General features: G+C 42.7%; 1 protein-coding gene across 6 annotated transcripts in view; it reads right to left on the reverse strand.

Annotated features, from left to right (window-relative positions):
- Positions 1-9,721: 9,721 nt before the first annotated feature.
- The window catches only part of ELOVL6 (ELOVL fatty acid elongase 6), a 365,824-nt gene continuing 354,684 nt past the window's right edge, over positions 9,722-20,861 (reverse strand). For all 6 annotated transcript variants that reach the window (XM_067036486.1, XM_059066176.2, XM_067036487.1 and 3 more), the window contains one exon: positions 9,722-15,457. In XM_067036486.1, the coding sequence (XP_066892587.1) occupies positions 15,033-15,457 (425 nt within the window). In that variant the 3' untranslated portion in view covers positions 9,722-15,032. The remainder of the gene's footprint in view (positions 15,458-20,861) is intronic.

Genomic DNA, 20,861 nt, shown 5'->3' on the forward strand with positions numbered 1-20,861 from the left:
TGATTGACTATTTCCTTTACTATATTAGGGAAGTTTTCAACTATAATCTCTTCAAATATTTTCTCAGTCCCTTTCTTTTTCTCTTCTTCTTCTGGGACCCCTATAATTCGAATGTTGGTGCATTTAATGTTGTCCCAGAGGTCTCTGAGACTGTCCTCAGTTCTTTTCATTCTTTTTTCTTTCTTCTGCTCTGCATTAGTTATTTCCACTATTTTATCTTCCAGGTCACTTATCCGTCCTTCTGCCTCAGTTATTCTGCTATTGATCCCATCTAGAGTATTTTTCATTTCATTTATTGTGTTGCTCATCGTTTCTTGCTTCCTCTTTATTTCTTCTAGGTCCCTGTTAACTGTTTCTTGCAAATTGTCTATTCTATTTCCAAGATTTTGCATCATCTTCACCATCATTATTCTAAATTCTCTTTCAGGTAGATTGGCTATTACCTCTTCATCTGTTAGGTCTGGTGTGTTTTTATCTTGCTCCTTCATCTGTTGTGTGTTTTTCTGTCTTCTCATTTCACTTATCTTACTGTGTTTGGGGTCTCCTTTTTGCACGCTGCAGGTTCGTAGTTCCTGTTGTTTTTGGTGGCTGTCCCCAGTGGCTAAGGTTGGTTCAGTGGGTTGAGTAGATTCCCTGGTTGGGGGGACTAGTGCCTCTGTTCTGGTGGATGAGGCTGGATCTTGTCTTTCTGGTGGGCAGGTCCTCGTCTGGTGGTGTGTTTGGGGATGTTGGTAACCTTATTATGATTTTAGGCAGCCTCTCTGCTAATGGATGGGGCTGTAGACCTGTCTTGCTCTTTGTTGGGGATAGGGTGTCCAGCACTGTTCTTTGCTGGTCCTTGAGTGAAGCTGGGTCTTGGTGTTGAGATGGAGATCTCTGGGAGATTTTTGCCGTCTGATATTACGTGGAGCTGGGAGGTCTCTTGTGGACTAGTGTCTTGAGGTTGGTTCTCCCACCTCAGGGACACCGCCCTGGTGCCTGGCTGGGGCGCCAAGAACCTTTAATCCACACGGCTCAAAATAAAAGGTAGAATAAATAGAAAGGAAAGAAAAGGAAGGAAGGAGGGAGGGAGGGAAGGAAGGAAGGAAGAAAGGAAGGAAGAAATGAAGGAAGGAAGCAAGAAAGGAAGGAAGGAAGGTGCAGAGGAAGAAAGGGAGGAAGGAAGAGAGGAAGGGAGGAAAGAAGGGGGAAGGAAGGAAGAAAGGAGGGAAGAAAGGAAGGAAGAAAGGAAGAAAGAAAGGGAGAAGACAGAGTAGTATAAAGTATAGTTATTAAAATAAAAAATAATTATTAAGAAGAAAAATTTCCTTTAAAAAAAAAAAAAACAGAAAAATGGGTCGGTCTAACCCTAGGACAAATGGTGAAAGCAAAGCTATACAGACAAAATCTCACACAGCAGCACACACATACACACTCACAAAAAGAAAAAAAAGGGGAAAATAATAGTATATCTTGCTCCCAAAGTCCACCTCCTCCACTTGGGATGATTCGTTGTCTATTCAGGTTTTCAACAGATGCAGGGCACTTCAAGTTGATTGTGGAGCTTTAATCCGCCGCTTCTGAGGCTGCTGGGAGAGACGTCCCCCTCTCCTCTCTGTTCGCACAGCTCCTGGGGTTCAGCTTTGGACTTGGTCCCGCCTCTGCGTGTAGGTTGTCCGAGGGCGACTGCCCTTCGCTGAGACGGGACAGGGTTAAAGGAGCAGTTGATTCGGGGGCTCCAGCTCACTCAGGCTGGGGGGAGGGAGTGGCACGGGGGCGGGGCGAGTCCGCGGCGGCAGAGGCCGACGTGAGCTGCACATGCCCAAGGTGCGCCGCGCGTTCTCCCGGGGAAGCTGTCCCTGGATCCCGGGACCCCGGCAGTGCGGGCTGCACGGGCTCCCGGGAGGGCCGGTGTGGAGAGTGACCTGCGCTCACACACAGGCCTCTTGGTGGTGGCAGCAGCAACCTTAGCGTCCGACACCCGTCTCTACTGTCCGTGCCGACAGCCGCGGCTCGTGCCCGTTTCTGGAGTTCCTCTACGCGGTGCTCTTAATCCCCTCTCCTCGCGCCCGAGGAAGCAAAGAGGCAAGAAAAAGTCTCTTGTCTCTTCGGCAGCTCCGCGCCCGCTTCTGGGGCTCCTTTAAGCGGCGCACTTAATCCCCTCTCCTCGCGCCCAGGCAGCAAAGAGGGAGGAAAAGGTCAGTCCTTTGCCTTTTCATCTTGTCTATCTTTCTGTGAATGTGGTTTTTGTTCCCCAGGCTGCAGGATTGTAGTTCTTCTTGCTTCTGCTGTCTGCCCTCTGGTGGATGAGGCTATCTCAGAGGCTTGATGGGAGGGAGTGGTGATGGGTAGAGCTGACTGTTGCTCTGGTGGGCAGAGCTCAGTAAAACTTTAATCCACTTGACTGTTGATGGGTGTGGCTGAGTTCCCTCCCTGTTGGTTGTTTGGCCTGAGGCAACCCAACACTGGAGTCTATCTGGGCTCTTTGGTGGGGCTAATGACAGACTCTGGGAGGGCTCATGCCAAGGAGTACTTCCTAGAACTTCTACTGCCAGTGTCCTTGCCTCCATGGTGAAACAGAGCCACCCCCCTCCACCCGCCTCTGCAGGATACCCTCCAACACTAGCAGGTAGGTCTGTTTCAGTCTTCCCTGGGGTCACTGCTCCTTTCCCTGGGTCCCGATGTGCACACTACTTTGTGTGTGCCCTCCAAGAGTGGAGTCTCTGTTTCCCTCAGTCCTGTCAAAGTCCTGCAATCAATTCTCACTAGGCTTCAAAGTCTGATTCTCTGGGAATTCCTCCTCCCATTGCTGGACCCCTAGGTTGGGAAGCCTGATGTGGGGCTCAGAATCTTCACTCCAGTGAGTGGACTTCTGTGGTATAAATGTTTGCCAGTCTGTGAGTCACCCACCCACCAGTTATGGGATTTGATTTTACTGTGATTGCGCTCCTCCTACCATCTCATCATGGCTTCTCCTTTCTCTTTGGATGTGGGCTATCTTTTTTGGTGAGTTCCAGTGTCTTCCTGTCAATGATTGTCCAGCAGCTAGTTGTGATTCTAGTGTTCTTGCATGAGGGAGTGAGAGCACGTCCTTCTACTCTGCCATCTTCGTTCCTCACCTCATTACCTCCTTTTTGAACTCTGTCTGTTAGACTGAAGAGGTCTGTTTCATTGTTTGTTCCTTCAGGGGAATTCTCTTGGTCTTTTAACTGGGAGTGGCTCCTCTGCTTCTTCATTTTACTTGTATTTCTCTTACTCTGTGAGTTTAGGAGAGATAACTGTCTACTGTAGTCTTGGAAGACTATATATGCAAGCATCCCTCCATAACTTGTGTGGGTTTAATACTTTTGGCGAGAAGCCTGCTTTTAGTTTGGATGCTTGCTGCCTCTTTCCTCAGTGTGTGCTGGCTATTATCCCCTTGATAGGGAGTGTGCAGGTGTGGTGACCTGCACGTGCTCCGGGGCCCTGTGCTGGGTGGTGTCAGCAATTGGTGCCTGCTCTTGGGTCATTCAGTGTTGGTGGCAGTGGCCTGTGCATGCTCCTCAGGTGGTGAGGGCAGCAACTGGTGCCTGTTCAGGAGTCTCTCAAAGGTGGTGGCCTGTGCCTACCTCTGGAACCCATTATGGCAGCAGCAGCTCATGTGCACCCCTGGAGCTCCTGTAGGCAGTGTCCTGTTCCCTGAGAGCATGTGCAGCGGGAAGGAAGGTCCTATGGTGGGTCCACCCCTCTTGCATGCACTCCAACCGTGGCACCTTGCCTCTCTGGAGGGCCCAGGCTTCTTCCACAGACACACTCAGTTGCCATACTCCAGCCTCTTCAGGCTGTCTCTGTGCAGCCATCCCTGGTCCTCCCCCCGGGTCTGACTCCTGAAACCTAAGCTTCAGCACCCAGCCCTTGCATACTGGTGGACAAGCGTCTCAGGCTGGAGAGCACAGGATGGCAGTACCAACCATCTGTGCAGGTCACTCTGTTTTGCCTTTCTCAAACTGTTTGCTGTATTCTTCTCCAAGTCTCCAAAGGTCCCTCTCCATCCAGGCTGATCTCCCTGCCAGTGAGGGCACATTCCAGGGTGCAGGAACCTTTTCTCCTTTACAGCTCCCTCCCTGGGACACAGGTCCTGTCCTGATTCCTTTCTCTCCTGTTTCTTTTGTCCTACCTGGTTATGTGGAGGTTTTCTTGCCCTTTCGGAAGTCTGATGTCTTCTGCCTGTGTTCAGTAGATGTTCTGTGTGAATCGTTCCACATATAGATATATTTCTGAGAAGAGGTGAGCTGTACATCCTACTCTTCTGCCATCTTGATCGCTCTCTTCCCTTCCAATTTGGATACCTTTTATTTCTTTTTCTTCTTTGATTGCTGAGGCTAGGACTTCCAATACTATGTTGAATAGAAGTGGTGAGAGTAGGCATCCTTATCTTGTTCCAGATTTTAGTTGGAAGGCTTTTAGCTTTTCACTGTTGAGTATTATGTTGGCTGTGAGTTTGTCATGAATAGCTTTTGTTATGTTGAGATGTTCCCTCTATACCCACTTTAGTAAGAGTTTTTATCATGAATGGGGGCTTCCCTGGTGGCGCAGTGGTTGAGAGTCTGCCTGCCGATGCAGGAGACGCGGGTTCGTGCCCCGGTCCGGGAAGATCCCACATGCCGCGAAGCAGCTGGGCCCGTGAGCCATGGCCGCTGAGCCTGCGCGTCGGAGCCTGTGTTCCGCAACAGGAGAGGCCACAACAGTGAGAGGCCCACGTACTGCAAAAAAAAAAAAAAAAAAAAAAAAAAAATCATGAATGGATGTTGAATTTTATGGAGTGATTTTTTTAAACAAAAAAATTTGAGTTAATAAATGTGGAAAAAATAACAGAATTATAAAATCTCAATTTTTTTATCCCCCAATGGAATAGATGATTCAGGCAACTTTTATCAAAGTGGATGCCAAAAGTATTAGGTGAAAGTTTAGAGGGAACTGGATATTTGAAAGATGTCAAAGTACTAGCCCATAGTATAAGGGGGAAAGTAGACATTATCAAGGGTGGTTTGCCATTTGAGCCCCTTGTCGATCTCAGCCTCCCTAAGAGTGGGACACACAGGCATTGCATGCCTCCTTTGAGAAGCAGTATGACATACACAGTACCACCTAAAATATACTTGCCAAAAAATAGCTTGAATCTAATCAAACTTTAAGATCTGACTTCTCACTGATAGGCAATACAAGGGACAGATGAACAAGTTAAAAGACACCGCAGCTAACAATCAAGAAAAGTCTAACAATTTCCTAGGACCACTGACCCTGGTTCTTTAATAAATCACTCAGCATGCAAAAAAAAAGCAAGGAGGTGTTCTCTGAACAAAGACATTTTGGGCAGGCAGGAAAATTTTTTAAAAGGCTGGGATATTAGGTGGTAATAAGAAATTATTACTAATTTTACTGAGTATCACAATATCAATGCTGTGGTTATGTAAGAGTAATGCCTTTTTAAAAAAAGCAATGCTTCTTGAAATATTTAAGAATGAAATGTCATAACACCCAGGATTTGCTTTAAAACAAATATGGTAGATATGGAAGAAGTTAATAAATGTTAAAAATCTAGGTGCTGAGAATATGGGAGGTCATTATATTATTCTCTCTGTTTTATATATGTTTAAACGTTCTCATAATAAAAAGTTTAATGGGTGGTTAGGCTCAATAAAATTCCAATGAATTAAGTTCTAAGGAGCAGTTCAAAATACAGAAAAAAACTGAAAATTCTTTTAAAAAATACACATATATATGTAAATGTGGGACATTTTGATAAGAACTAAAATAGCTTTTCAGATGTAATCAGGATTTTTCTTGATAAACAATTTTTATGTAACAAAAAGAAAAATGAAGATGTAAACAGGCTCTAACATCACATTTTTTTCATCCTTTCAACAAACATTTAGCCCTCTCCCAGGCCGTGGAGTTGCCAGGGAGAACCGGAGAACTTGATTCTTTGTCCTATAAAGCTTGTAATCTGTTGAAGACAGATTTTTCAACAGTCCACAAATAACTAATTATTTATTTATTGTGGTGATAAGCCACACGAGGTAGAAAAGCACAGGGCTATGAGAACTCAACATGAGAGTCCTAACCTCTACTTTCCAGGCAGACGAAATGGGCACATGGGAAGGCCACAAGTCAGGCATAAACAGAGCAAACCTAAGAAATTATTGTGACTTTCTGCAGTTTGCCTGTTTAGTTCAAAAGCTGATTTTCACTAGAAAAGAAAGCACTTGTTTTTAAGTATGTTTGCATTTCATTATTTATTTATGTGTGTGGCAGGCTGCCTGGGCTGAATTTAAGTGTGTCTCAGAAATGTCTGGACTTGTGGTGGGGACAGATAATAGGGCTTCACAAGGAGACCTGGGGCACTTCTAGAAAAGCAACTCCACCTGTGTCCTCTGCTAAGCTCAGATATATCAGGGCAAGTGTGGGGAGCAGATGTGGTGGTCACAGGAGTCCCTTTATAGTGGGGCTGAGGACCTTCCAGGGGCAATACTTACCCAAGTAAAAGGAGAAACGAGGGCCAATGAGCTCAACCTGGGGGCAAGCTTTGCCCCATGCAGGAGAGGAAATGGACATTCTAATGCAGTGTGATGGCCATTTCTCCAATCCATCCCTTGGTTCCTGGATGCATGTCTGGCTCCTGAGTAGAGAAGGGGGCCGATTTCCTCACACAGCACGTCTAACCAAGGGAAAGAGGCATTCTTGCCCCACTGCAAAGCAGAGGGCACCCTACCTCTCTGAGGGGTGGTGGATGCCTGCTGAGAACTGCTAAACCTGGCCAGGCCTAGAGATTTCAAAGCCCAGTGGAGAGATGAAATAGCAGCTGGGCCAGGTACTGATGGCAGGGAGGTGGGGTGGGAGTGACCACATAACAGAAATGCCCGATAGAGGCTGTGAGACACCCCTTGGCAATTTCCAGAATTAGATGCAAGGGACTTGGCAGGAAGTCAGAGGTCCTGCATCAGTGGGAACTACAAACCAGCAAACAATTTGCCTCTACAGGCTGGTGCGTCCGGGGGAAATTCGGGTTACGTGGAAATGAACAAATGAGTTGGCATGGCCGCCTACGTCAATTTGGAAGCTCAGTACGTTTATTTATGTTGTATTGATTTGATTATTCTAAAACGAAGTTAAAATCAGAACTGCTTCTAATTAGGAGACAAAGTGCTCGTTTTGCAAAAATGATCTGGTATTTTATAGTAACTCACATAGAGCTGTGAGCCGGGTGGGATGCAGGAATAGCTAACACTGTTTGCCTTCTCTTTGTAGAGAGATATTGGCTGCCTTAAGAAACGCCCACTGGAGTTTTCATAAATAAAGCATGGCAGAGAAACACCCAGGGGGGCAGTTTTTCCCTCTAGTATGAAAGGAATTAGTGTAGTCGATAGAAAAGGAAGCTGTGTATGAAACCCCAGACTGTAACACAGGATTTTCGCCCTGGGGGGCTGAAAATACCAAAGTCTGCAGAATCCTGTGAGATCTCAGGTGAGATCGCAGCCGGTGTGTCAGGCGGGGGCTGCCCACATGTTTAACCCTTAGGCTGCAAAGTTGTTTTCCGAGAGCATATGTATGTTATCTTTTCTGTATAAATATGTATTCTATAACGCATATATAAATAAGGTTGACTACCAATGGTTACATCTCTCAACTAGTCTATAGATGAAAAGGAATGAAAAGCAGAAGAAAATGTAAAAGGTTACAGGGTAAAATGGGACAGTGAATTTGATCGGATCTGATCCAGAGCTTGTCTTGCCTAGAGTCCTTTATGGTGACGCGAGTTTGCAGGCATCACGGGCTGAGGCAGAGAGCAGGTGCGAAATTCTGTACATGTGTGAGCGTCCGGTTTTGGGGGGAGGGGGTTGGGTCCCTCTGTGCAGCCCACCCCTCCCCCAACAATGGAAGTCCCTATGTTACCACCGCTTCTCAGCAGGGCCTCCCCATTTAGTCTCAGGACAGGTGTTTGGCAATAACTGAGACCTTGCCCCAGACCTACTGGTGCTGGAGATTCATCAGCTACAGACCAACCAGTGGGGAGCCCTTTTAGTTATTTTAACTGTGCTGACCATTGATTTAGGACACTCACTATGGCTCCAGTTAACTTCATTCATTTTGAAACAACAGCCACGAGTGGGCATGTTGCTGAGATATTGTATTCTGATCCCATTCTTATTTTTTCATTCCTAGGAAGCCTGCTATAACCTGTTTTGTGGTCTTTTTTTTTTTTTTTTTTTTTTTTTTTTGTGGTACGCAGGCCTCTCACCGTTGTGGCCTCTCCCATTGCGGAGCACAGGCTCCGGACGCGCAGGCTCAGCGGCCATGGCTCACGGGCCCAGCCGCTCCGCGGCATGTGGGATCTTCCCGGACCGGGGCACGAACCCGTGTCCCCTGCATCGGCAGGCGGATTCTCAACCACTGCACCACCAGGGAAGCCCTATTTTGTGGTCTTGAAGTGACATACGTACAGCATTTTTGCTGGCTAGACAGTGATATAAAATGCTTGTATGTTTTAATGCATGCTGTATTCATTTCTGAAGCTTGCATTATATGAGACTGTGTTCCTATCAGAAGCTACCTGATGGTGCAGTTGTTTGTATTTGTATGGGTTCTGAGACTCCTGTCAAAAAGAGAAGCACCCCTAAGGTTTGCTTCTGCTTTTCCTTTTTTTTTTGGTGAAGTTAATAAAAATAACTTTCTGTGCAGTATGGGTCTCCCTCTCCCCACCCACCCATTTTGTCCTGAGTTAAGAACATACATTAAATGGTTTACAAATAAAGTAGAAAGTTCTGTCTTAATTTATTCCGAGATGATGTGAAAAGAGAGAGGCGTGTTCATAGTAATTTAGCTGTGGAGAACCTTCACAAATAACAGGTTCTTAGTTTTAAATATAAATGCTGTCGGGACATTGCTGTTGTGCACACTGTAGAGAAAACCATAAAGAATGCCATGAGCCATTTAACCTAAAACATATACAATAGAACGTACAAAAACACTAGAAGAAGGCCAAATTGTAGCAGCAGGGAGTAGATGGCTGCATTCCCCTTGCTAGTAGCCAGCAGGTATGTGACGTACTGGGCCCTCCTAGGAGGGAGGTGCTGTGCTTCCTATTTTCCCCATCACACATTTTGCCCTGAAACACTTTGTCCAGTGACATGGCAAAATGCTTCCTAGTTCAGTGCTGAGCATCAGAATTTCATTCATTTATACTCTTAATTCTTTTCAAAAAATTTGAATGGCTACAGTGAAATTGGATTTAAGGAGATTATGTTCACATCTCGTTCCTTCTACTTCTGTGACATTTGATCTAATGAACAAATTTTCCTCAGCTGTAAAATGGGGATCCAACTTAGACCATCTGCCCCATGAGGACGGCTCTGATGCGCCCTCAGGTCTGGAGAACGTGTGAAGTGTTACGCCCATGAAACGCCGTGGGCGCACGAGACACCTGTGGGGTTTTGATCAGTAGTATCCGGGGACCACATCATTGCCGGGCTATGCGTGAGAACTCAGGAGTTTTAGGGACTCACCTGTGTTTCGTGAACACATTGGAGTCAAGTGTGGGATGGCTTTTGTGAGATTTTTGAGTAGCCCTTAGTGTCCTGGATGCCCCCTTTGAATTGCCCAGAACAAGAGAGAAAAGAAGCCAGAAACATAGCTTAGTTTTAATCAAAAGTTATGATTTTATTTTTAATATACCAGAAAAAAAATATCTTTTAATGTCGTGAAATAAGCACTTGAAAATAACAATTCCAGCATTGCTGTGATTTGCTCTGTGAGGCTTATATGGGCGGGCTTTTATCTGAACAGAGGTGCTGGGGCCTCCAAGAGGCTGAATCTTCCAGTGGTTTTCAAGGTTGCAGCAAGCAACCTCCTGCCTGAACACACCAAGAGAGCAGACCTGTCTGAATCGGACAGGCTTGGGCAGCAATATGGGGCTACTTCTGGAGAATTCTAGATTCTGCCCACTGGGGAAAAAAGTCCCCAGTGCTGCAAAGCATTGGGAAAATAACAGCGTTTCAATACCAACATGAGTCAGGACCTTGCAATCCTGGCTTAAATGTGTTGCAAATATGGCTTGACCCTGATTTATGGGACCAGTTTCTTTAATTTAACCAGTTGCTTTAGGAGATGTTTACTACAATGTAGTTTTGGGTTTGGATTTCTGGTGAAGTGTGTCTGATGTCAAGACTTTTGCCTGCTCAACATAAAATCAAAATGCCATTCTTAAGATCTCCCTAATCCCCCTCAACCCTGCCGTGGGTGTGTTCCCACTGTCTATCTCTTTAGTGCTAGAACAACTTCTGTTTCACTTTTTATTTATTTATTTTTGGCTGCATTGGGTCTTCGTTGCTGCGCGCGGGCTTTCTCTAGTTGCGGTGAGCGGGGGCTACTCTTCGTTGTGGTGCGCGGGCTTCTCATTGCAGTGGCTTCCCTTGTCGTGGAGCACGGGTTCTAGGCGCGCAGGCTCAGTAGTTGTGGCGCACGGGCTTAGCTGCTCCGTGGCATGTGGGATCTTCCCGGACCAGGGCTCGAACCCGTGTCCCCTGCGTTGGCAGGTGGAGTCTTAACCACTGCGCCACCAGGGAAGCCCCCACTTTTTTTAAAATGTAGTTCAGGAGGAAGGGAAATCTGGCGCTTATTTTTCCCCCTTCTGCTAGCCCTGAATTTTCAGTGTCTGAGGATGAAGCAGGTAACTTGGTGATTCAACGGGTTTGTGAATATTCTCTGATGCTCTGCACAGGTGTACCTAACTGGTCTCTTTAGCTATGGGTTCTGCCATATGACTCAAGGATGTTTATAACTGGCGTGTTACAACTGGCATTCAAGAAAATACTATAACCGCACTGATGCTTGTTTTGCTTAAACATTGCATACCAGCGTACAGAGGCCTTTGGTTCATTGGAAGAGTGGGACCTACCACTTCACACTGATTGTCAGCACAAAATAGAGTATCATTGCTTTATCAGCTCTCACTTTAATGAGTACGCACCACAGGCCAAACCCTGTGGTGCATTCTTAGCAAAACCTCTTTTGGATGGTGATGGGTCTGAGACACAAAGAATAGGCTCTTGTATACAAATAGAAAAGGGACAGCAGAACAAGTTAAGCTACAGGAGACAATGACTCACAGCACGAAAATAGGCTCTACTACCATCCCAAATCGATAGCAAAATATTTATTATCGAAAACAAAAAGATTGGACCACTAGACTTTCATCATAAAACTCTCACACAATTGTACTTTTCAGGATGGAAACATTTTGGGGGAAATAAGTGTCTATGAGACAGACATGGACCATGCACACACAACTCAAAGCACTCCTGAACTCTGGGAGGTGGTCTACTTGACCTTCTCCACTCTCCTAATAGCCCTCTCGAGTCAACACATGGCCAATCCAACAACTGTGTTAAAGATTCATTCATTAACCAAACTGGAAATAAAAAACGACCCTCAGAATGTTCTGGAGCTGACTTAGTTATGTCTGAGGAGAGGCTGTTCTCTCATGATAAAGAGAGCAACCTGAGCTTGTCTCTCCCAGGTAACCCAGCAGTCTGGGAACCAGGCCAGACTTCTGGAACTTTCTACTCCAGTGTAGTTGACTCCAGGCGCTTTGTTATTCTTATGTGACAGGTTTTATCTTATGATAAAGATACCACGTCTGATTAAAAAAAAAATTCTGTGGGTCTCCTAGAAGTGTACTTGCATTCAGTTCTGCAGAAACCCCACTCAGTAAAGTTTTAGACTCAGAGCTACATTAGTAGAGAGAAGTGAGAGGGATGTATTCAGTTTTTTCTTTCCCCTTCAGCAACATATATAGCTGTATTGTCCCTGGCCCCTCATTTTCATGGTGGAGTATGGTTAGAAGGATGGGAGTAAATTACCTGGAATAATCACCTCAGTACATGGTTTTAACTTGGTACGTTGGCCTGATATTGATTATGAATAATCGTAGTGGCTCTTTTTTCATGAGAAAAACTAGAAGGTGCAGATAAAACCTCTTGCTCTATGAATAGAGCATTTCTCACTAGAAGGTTTTTCACTGCAAACTCATAGACTTGGGTTGATGCTCAGACTTTGTGTATCAAATTGCATGTATTTATGTATGAAGATTTGGTTTAAAAAAATTTTTTTTTGCAAAATCCAGGAATGTTTTCACCAAACTGCAATTGGAATGCAGTGGAAAATCTTCAATAGAAAGATAATCTATTGCAGCATAGTGGGGCAGCTATAAAAACTTGCCTGCCCAAGTTTTTCTGGAATGTTAACTGACAGCAGGATTATCTATGTGGCAGTCAGTTCTCTGATAGGCTTCAGATTTGCCATGGGCTAGTGGTCCAGCCTCATATCTTGATATAATTAAGCAGTTAAGCTGAGATGTTAAAAACATTATATTGAACCTGTAATACCAGAATTTAGATTTTTTTTTTTTACAGGTGTGTTTTCTTTTTCTCTCCCATGATAATCATCGGAAATGCCTTTAGATATATTTACCTAATTTTAAAACTATTTATTAGACATTCAGTCTGTAAACACAAATTCTAAATTATCTCTCAGGTGGACACAAGTATGAACCTGTATCAAGATGAAAGTGCTTTGGAAGCATCATTTAGGGTCTATTTAAGGTCTATGCTCATTTCCTTATTCTAACCTGCATTAAAGGATCACTGATAAATCAATGGATTAAATAATTAAATTAAATCAACCAGAGTTGAGTTTAACTGAAGGGCCAGTTAGAGCTTAAGTCAACTGTTGTTTGGCTTTTCCTCATTTTAATTATTCTGCTTTTTTTCTAAGAAAAAAAGCTTATTGCACAGTATCATGTATTTTCAAAGCTCAAAATAACATTATTTGCCTCTTAGGTCCTGCTATAACTAACAGATCCTTATCTTTTCAGCTCATGTCAGTTTTTGCCCTAAAAATAATACATTCCCCCATCAATTCATCTATGAACCAACGTCAAGACATCATAGACTGTTCACAATCATTTAACACAGGTGTAACAGCTTCCCTCCCCCGCATACCCCCCCCCCCCCGCCCTCCACCCCATCAGTCATGACTTGGTTTGCACGGATTCTTTGTTCATGGTTCAGACCATTCACACAGAATGGAATAAAACTTTATTCTTTTCAATTCCACACATAAACGAGATGCTGAGAAAGCCCTTGTCATCTCTGACAGAGAAGCAGAGCGGCTCTGTTTCATGAATGACAGTGCAGTTAAAGCTAAAATAATATAAAAATAATTTGAAAAATCCCTTTTCTGTACACTCTCAAATAAAGCAAGAAAGATAAACAACAGCTTCTTTTTCTGCTAGCCAGAAAATGTGTTTCTAGTCATTTGGGCTTTGAAGTTTGGTGGACCCCTCATCTGTGTGCCTATACGTGTGGTTATGCGTGTCTAATCTATGCAGTGTAGTGGCCCCTAATTTTTTCATCTAGTTTGTCTAATCATTAAACTACTTAACCAATGAGAATACTATTATATCACACTGAACAACTTGACATAATTGCTTCTTTGAAATACTAGGAATGTTTACACATTTGGCTTGAAAAGGACTGAAATATTACAGATATTATATTATCTAGCTTTTTTTTTTTTAAGAATATGGCTCTTAATAAATCGATTTTCTGAGTTCCAGAGCAAAAGTCCCTTTTAAAAAAATTTCTGAAGCTGACTTGAAGCAGGAAGAATGTCTTCTGATTTGGCCAAAAATATGGTGAGTATTTTATATCATTTAAAATTTGAAGAATAAGTCTATAAGGGGCCCTTCGTTGTCAACTGTTCCAGCCAAACTTGCCATGAAGTGTGTTTGTCAAAGTATCTCCACTCGACCAGCAGAGGGCACTTTAAACACCTCTGCATTGCCTTAGGGAGCAAATGCAGATGATGCAGAAACACAGTGTTTACCCAAGATCAAGAAGAGCCCTGCAGGTTGTTTGAAATTCACAAAAATATAGAAAATATGGACTGTACCACAGGGTTTCATTTGAAAGTTATGAATATGTGTGAAGTCACCGAGGGAGGGGTATACTTATTGTCTACTACATTGATCTTCGGCTCACTCCTTGAACACTGTCTCTTTCTCTTTCCCAGCTCAAGAACGGTACAGCGCTGCACCTTTTTACAGGTAGTAGAGAGTCGATTTTTCAAATCATCTGAGTTGTATCTTTTTTATTCTGTATTTACTCCTCTGTTTGAAAGCCTGAGGCAACAGAGCAAAGGATAATGCTTCCTACCTCATTTAGGGGTAGAAATTAAACTATCAGAAAGGCTCTGAGATGGGGCTGCCCTTTTAGGAACTGGGCTGCATTATTTCCTTCCTCCCAGGAAGAACCCTGGAAAAAGATTTGTGCCCTGTTTGGTTTTGGCAAACTCACTAGACTGAGGCTGTGCGATGAAGGGAAACGAGCCTTTCTCTTAGTTGAAATATAGTTGTTTATATCCATTTTCTCAGGAGGCGATTAAGACATCTTTTCTCATGGGGGCTACAACTGCCAACCTTTCTTAAAAAGGCTTTCATGTTTGCAAAAGCATTATTGTTCTAGATATACACCCTGTGTCTCTTCCATTTTTATCTTTTCTGTTGGCTCCAGTTTAGAGTCAAAAAAGATTAGAAAGGATTGTGTGTATGGGTTCGCACAGTTTTTTAAGTAAACTTCTTTGATCCTTAGAGAAATATAACACTTAGTAAATACATTTTTTTTTCATATACTGTTAATAGCTTTTGTTTGCCTTCTCTCTCTGCCTCTGGCCCACTGTTGTTCTCATTTGTCCTAGAGTTGACAGATAAAGAGGGAATGGGGTCTTCCAGCAGCAGTCCTTTGAGATGGAGGTGTACTCAGTGAGTCCTCACCCAAAAAGGATCATAAACTTACTGGGTTAACTCAACCTAATTATCCCTAAGCTGCTTTGGGTTGTGTGTTTTCTCATGTCTTGTTTTGTTTTAGCTGCACCATATGTGATTCCTTGTGCCATTTTCTTTTGTCTATTATTTTTCTTGATGACCCTGAGCTATGGCTTCCTCCTCAGTTCCGACACTAGTCAGCCTTCGTTGTTTTCCTCATCTTGCCAATGTAGGCCTCAAAGAAGAAGTGGCAGAAGAGCACAAGATAGCTGAGGTACATGAGTGAGGACCAGAAGATGTTCTGAAAGTGAGAGTGACACTGGTCATGCTGCATCCAGTGGAAGACCAGGTAGTTAACGACACAGCCCATCAGCATCTGAGTGATCTGGGACAAGGTGATGAACATGGCAAACTTCCGGGAGACTCGGAAACCCGCTGCTCGCAAGGCATAGTAAGAGTACATCACGGAGTGCACGCCATAGTTCATAGTCATGAACCAACCACCCCCGGCAACCATGTCCTTGTAGGAGTACCAGGAGTACAGGAGCACAGTGATGTGGTGGTACCAGTGCAGGAAGATCAGCTTCTGCTTCCTCAGAATGATGAATATTGTATCTCCTGAAAGACAAAGAAAAAAAAGGACATGAGCCCCTTGACCATAACATAATCAAAATCTATATCTCTGCAAAAGGTAGATGTCTTGCACTGGTACTTGAGAATGAGATGGACTGGGTTAGAATCCTGGACTGATATTTACTAGCTCAGTGACCCTGGGCAAGTAATTTATTCTATTTTCCCATTTCATCATCTGTAAAATGGAGATAATAATAGCTTGAAATTATCTGAGCATTAAATAGGATACTCAACATGCCCTCTTAGCATGTGGTAAGCACTCAAATGTTACTTTCAGAAAGGTTTTTGCACAAAATCATATTAATTTTTAATTTGGAAGGGACACTAGTAACCGTGTTGTCCATTTCCAATTCAGCCAGGCATTTTTAGGAAATATCACCTGGAAGAGTCAAATGATATTAATCAAGAGAAACAAATTAGAATTCAAGTGTCCAGCAAAATGTTCTTAGGCCTCTCTGGAGTAGTAAAAAGACACTTTTCACTTGTCTCTCCCAATAAAATGTGAAGCCTTGACATATGGAAGTTAGGAAAGTAAAATTTAAACAAAAGGCTATTTGGGGATGAGAGACAAGATGGCAGAGAGGAAGGACTTGAGCTCACCTCCTCTCACAAAAACACCAAAATCACAACTAACTGCTGAACAACCATCGACAAAAAAGACTTGAACCTACCAAAAAAGATATCCTTCACCCAAAGAAGAAGCCACAATGAGACGGTAGGAGGTGTGCTTTTGCGATATAATTTAATCCCACACCCGCTGGGTGGGTGACCCACAGACTGCAAAATTATATTGCAGAGGTTCTCCCACAGGAGTGAGAGTTCTGAGCCCCACATCACGCTCCCCAGCCTGGGGCTCTGGCATCAGGAGAATGAGCCACCAGAGCATTTGGCTTTGAAGGCCAGCAGGGCTTGAGTGCAGGAGCTCCACAGGACTGGGGGAAACAGAGACTCCATTCTTGGAGGGTGCACACAAGTTTTCATCTGCACTGGGACCCAGGGCAATGCACTGATTTCATATGAGCCTGAGCCAGACCTACCTGCTGGTCTTGGAGAGTCTCCTGCAGGGGCAAGGCTATGGTCACTATGGGGGCAAGGACACTGATGGCAGACACCCCAGAGAACACTCATTAGCATGAGCTCTCCCAGAGGTCACCATTTTGGCACCAAGACCTGGCCCCACCCATCAGCAGACAGGGTACCTAAAGTTGTACTGAGCTCACAGCCACCTCTAAACACACACCTTGACATGGCCCTGCCCACAACAGGGACAAGACCCAGCTCTACCCACCAGTGGGCATGCACCAGTCCCTCCCACCAGGAAGCCTACACAAGTCCCTGGACCAACCTCACCCACCAGGGAGCAGACACTAGAACCAAGAATTACAGTCTTGTAGCCTGAGGAACGGAGACCACAAACACAAAATATTAGACAAAATGAGATGGCAGAGAAATACATTCCAGATGAAGGAACAAGATAAAACCCAGAAGAACTAAGTGAAATGGAGATAGACAATCTACCCAAAAGAGAATTCAGAGTAATGATAGTAAAGATGATACAAGCTCTTGGAAAAACAATGGAGGCATAGACTGAGAGGATACAAAAAATGTTTAATAAAGAGCTGGAAGCTTTAAAGAAAAACAAACATGAACAGAACAATAACTGAAAGGAAAAATACACTAGAAGGAATCACTAGCAGAATAAATGAAGCAGAAGAATAAATAAGTGAGGTGGAAGACAGATTGGTGGAAATCACTGCTGTGGAACAGAATAAAGAAAGAAGAATGAAAAGAAATGAGGACAGTCTACGAGACCTCTGGGACGACATTAAATGCACCAACATTCGCATTATAGGGGTCCCAGAAGGAGGAGAGAGAGAGAAAGGACACAAGGAAATATTTGAAGAGATTATAGCCTAAAACTTCCCTAACGTAGGAAAGGAAACACTCAAGTTCAGGAAGTTCAGAGAGTCCCATACAGGATAATCCCAAGGAGGAACACGCTGAGACACATACTAATCAAACTGACAAAAATTAATGACAAAGAAAAAATATTAAAAGCAACAAGGGAAAAGCAACAAATAACATGTAAGGGAATCCCCACAAGGTTATCGGCTGATCTTTCAACAGAAACTCTGCAGGCCAGAAGGGAGTGGCATGATATATTTAGTGATGAAAGGGGAAAAAAAAACTACAACCAAGAATACTACTCCAGCAAGGCTCTCATTCAGATTTGACAGAAAAATCAAAAGCTTTACAGACAAGCAAAAGCTAACAGAATTCTGCACTACCAAACCAGCTTTAAAACAAATGCTAAATGAACTTCTCTAGGCAGAAAAGAAAAGGCAACAACTAGAAACAGGAAAATTATGAATGGGAAAGCTTGCTGGTAAAGGCAAAAACACAGTAAAGGTAGGAAATCATCCACACACAAATAAGATGTCAAAATGAGTAATCATGAGAAGAGGAGAGGAGAGTACAAATGCAGGATATTGGAAATGCATCTGTTTTAAGTTGCTGGTCTCTTAATTTCAATCTTGTCTATATATAGACAGCTATATCAAAACCTCATAGTAACTGCAAACCAAAAATCTGCAATAGATAAACACACACTAAAGAAAAAGCAATCCAAATACAACTCTAAAGACAGTCATCAAATCACAAGAGAAGGGAACAAAAAAATGAAGGGAAGAATAAAGACCTACAAAAACAAATCCAAAACAATGACAAGATGGCCATAAGAACATAATATTGATAACTACCTTAAAATGTAAATGGATTAAATGCTCCAACCAAAAGACATAGACTGGCTGAATGGATATAAAAATAAGACCTGTATATATGCTGTCTATAAGAGACCCACTTCAGATTTAGGGACACATACAGACTGAAAGAGGATGGAAAAAGGTATTCCATGCAAATGGAAATCAAAAGAAAGTTGGAGTAGCAATACTCATATCAGGCAAAATAGACTTTAAAACAAAGACTGTTACAAGAGGCAAAGAAGGACACTACATAATGATCAAGGGATCAATCCAAGAAGAAGATATAACAATTGTAAATATATATTCACCCAATATAGGAGCACCTCAATATATAAGGCAAATGTTAACAGCCATAAAAGGAGAAATTGACAGTAACACAGTAATAGTGGGGGACTTTAACACCCCGCTTACATCAATGGACAGATCATCCAGAGAAAAATCAATAAGGAAACACAGGCCTTAAATAACACATTAGACCAGATGGACTTAATTGATATTTATAGAGCATTCCATCCAAAAGCAGCAGACTACACATTCTTCTCAAGTGCACATGGAACATTCTTGAGGACATATCACATGCTGGGCCACAAAGCAAGCCTCAGTAAATTTAAGAAAATTGAAATCATATCAAGCATCTTTTCTGACCACAATGCTATGAGATTAGAAATCAATTACAAGAAAAAAAAACAACTGTAAGAAACACAAAAATGTGGAGGTTAAACAATATGATACTAAACAACCAAGGGATCGCTGAAGAAATCAAAGAGGAAATTTTAAAAATTCCTAGAGACAAATGAAAGCAAAAACTCGATGATCCAAAACCTGTGGGATGCAGCAAAAGCAGTACTAAGAGGGAAGTTTATAGTGATACAATCTTACCTGAGGAAACAAGAAAAAGCTCAAATAAACAACCTAACCCTACACCTATAGCAATTAGAGAAGGAAGAACAAACAAAACCCAAAGTTAGTAGAAGGAAAGAAATAATAAAGATCAGAGCAGAAATAAATGAAATAGAGATGCAGAAAACAATAGAAAAGATCGATGGAACCAGAAGCTGACTCTTTGAAAAGATAAACAAAATTGATAAACCTTTTGCCAAACTCATCAAGGAAAGAAAAAGGGAGAGGGCTCAAATCAATAAAATTAGAAATGAAAAAGAAGTTACAATTGACAACACAGAAATACATAGGATCATAAGAGGCTATTACAAGCAACTATATGCCAATAAAATGGACAACCTAGAAGAAATGGACAAATTCTTAGGTACAAACTTCCAAGACTGAGCCAGGAGGAAATAGAAAATGTGAACAGACCAATCACAAGTAATGAAATTGAAACTGTGATTAAAATCTTCCAGCAAACAAAAGTTCAGGCCCAGATGGTTTTACAGGTGACTTCTATCAAACATTTAGAGAAGAGTTAGGGCTTCCCTGGTGGCGCAGTGGTTGAGAATCCGCCTGCTGATGCAGGGGACATGGGTTCGTGCCCCAGTCTGGGAAGATCCCACATGCCGCGGAGAGGCTGGGCCCGTGAGCCATGGCCTCTGAGCCTGCGCACCCGGAGCCTGTGCTCCGCAATGGGAGAGGCCACACAGTGAGAGGCCCGCGTACCGCAAAAAAAAAAAAAAAAAAAAAAAAAGAGTTAACACCTATTCTTCTGAAACTATTCCAGAAAAATTGCAGAGGAAGGAACACTCCCAAACTCATTCTATGAGGCCACCATCACCCTGATACCAAAAACCAGACAAAGATACCACACACACACACACACACACACACACACACAAATTACAGGTCAATATCGATGAACATAGACAGAAAAATCCTCAACAAAATATTAGCAAACCAAATCCAACGATACATTTAAAAGGATCATACACACCATGATCAAGTGGGATTTATCCCAGGGATACAAGGAATTTTCAGTATTTGCAAATCTATCATTGTGATATACCAAATTAATAAATTGAAGAATAAAAACCAGATGATCATCTCAATAGAAAAAGCTTTTGACAAAGTTCAACACCCATTTATGATAAACTCTCCAGAATGTGGGCATAGAGGGAATACACCTCAATATACAAAGGTCATATATGACAAACCCACAACTAATATCATACTCAATGGTGAAAAGCTGAAATCATTTCCTCTAAGGGCAGGAACAAGACAAGAATGTTCATTCTCACCACTTTTATTCAACATAGTTTTGGAAGTCCTAGTCATGGCAACCAGAGGAAAAAAAAATAAAAGGAATACAAATTGGAAAAGAAGTAAAACTGTCACTGTTTGCAGATGACAGGATACTATACATAGACAATCCTAAAGATGCTACCAGAAAACTAGAGCTAATCAATAAATTTGGTAAATTTGCAGGTTACAAAATTAATACACAGAAATTTGTTGCATTTGTATACACTAACAACAAAAGATCAGAAAGAATAATATAGGAAACAATCCCATTTACCATAGCATCAAAAAGAATAAAATACCTAGGAATAAACTTACCTAAGAAGGCAAAAGACCTGTACTCCAAAAACTATAAGATGCTGATGAAAGAAATTGAAGATGACACAAACAGATGGAAAGATATACCATGTTCTTGGGTTGGAAGAATGAATATTGTTAAA

Source organism: Kogia breviceps, chromosome 6 (genome assembly GCF_026419965.1).
Source record: "Kogia breviceps isolate mKogBre1 chromosome 6, mKogBre1 haplotype 1, whole genome shotgun sequence".
Classification (NCBI taxonomy): Eukaryota; Metazoa; Chordata; class Mammalia; order Artiodactyla; family Physeteridae; genus Kogia; species Kogia breviceps.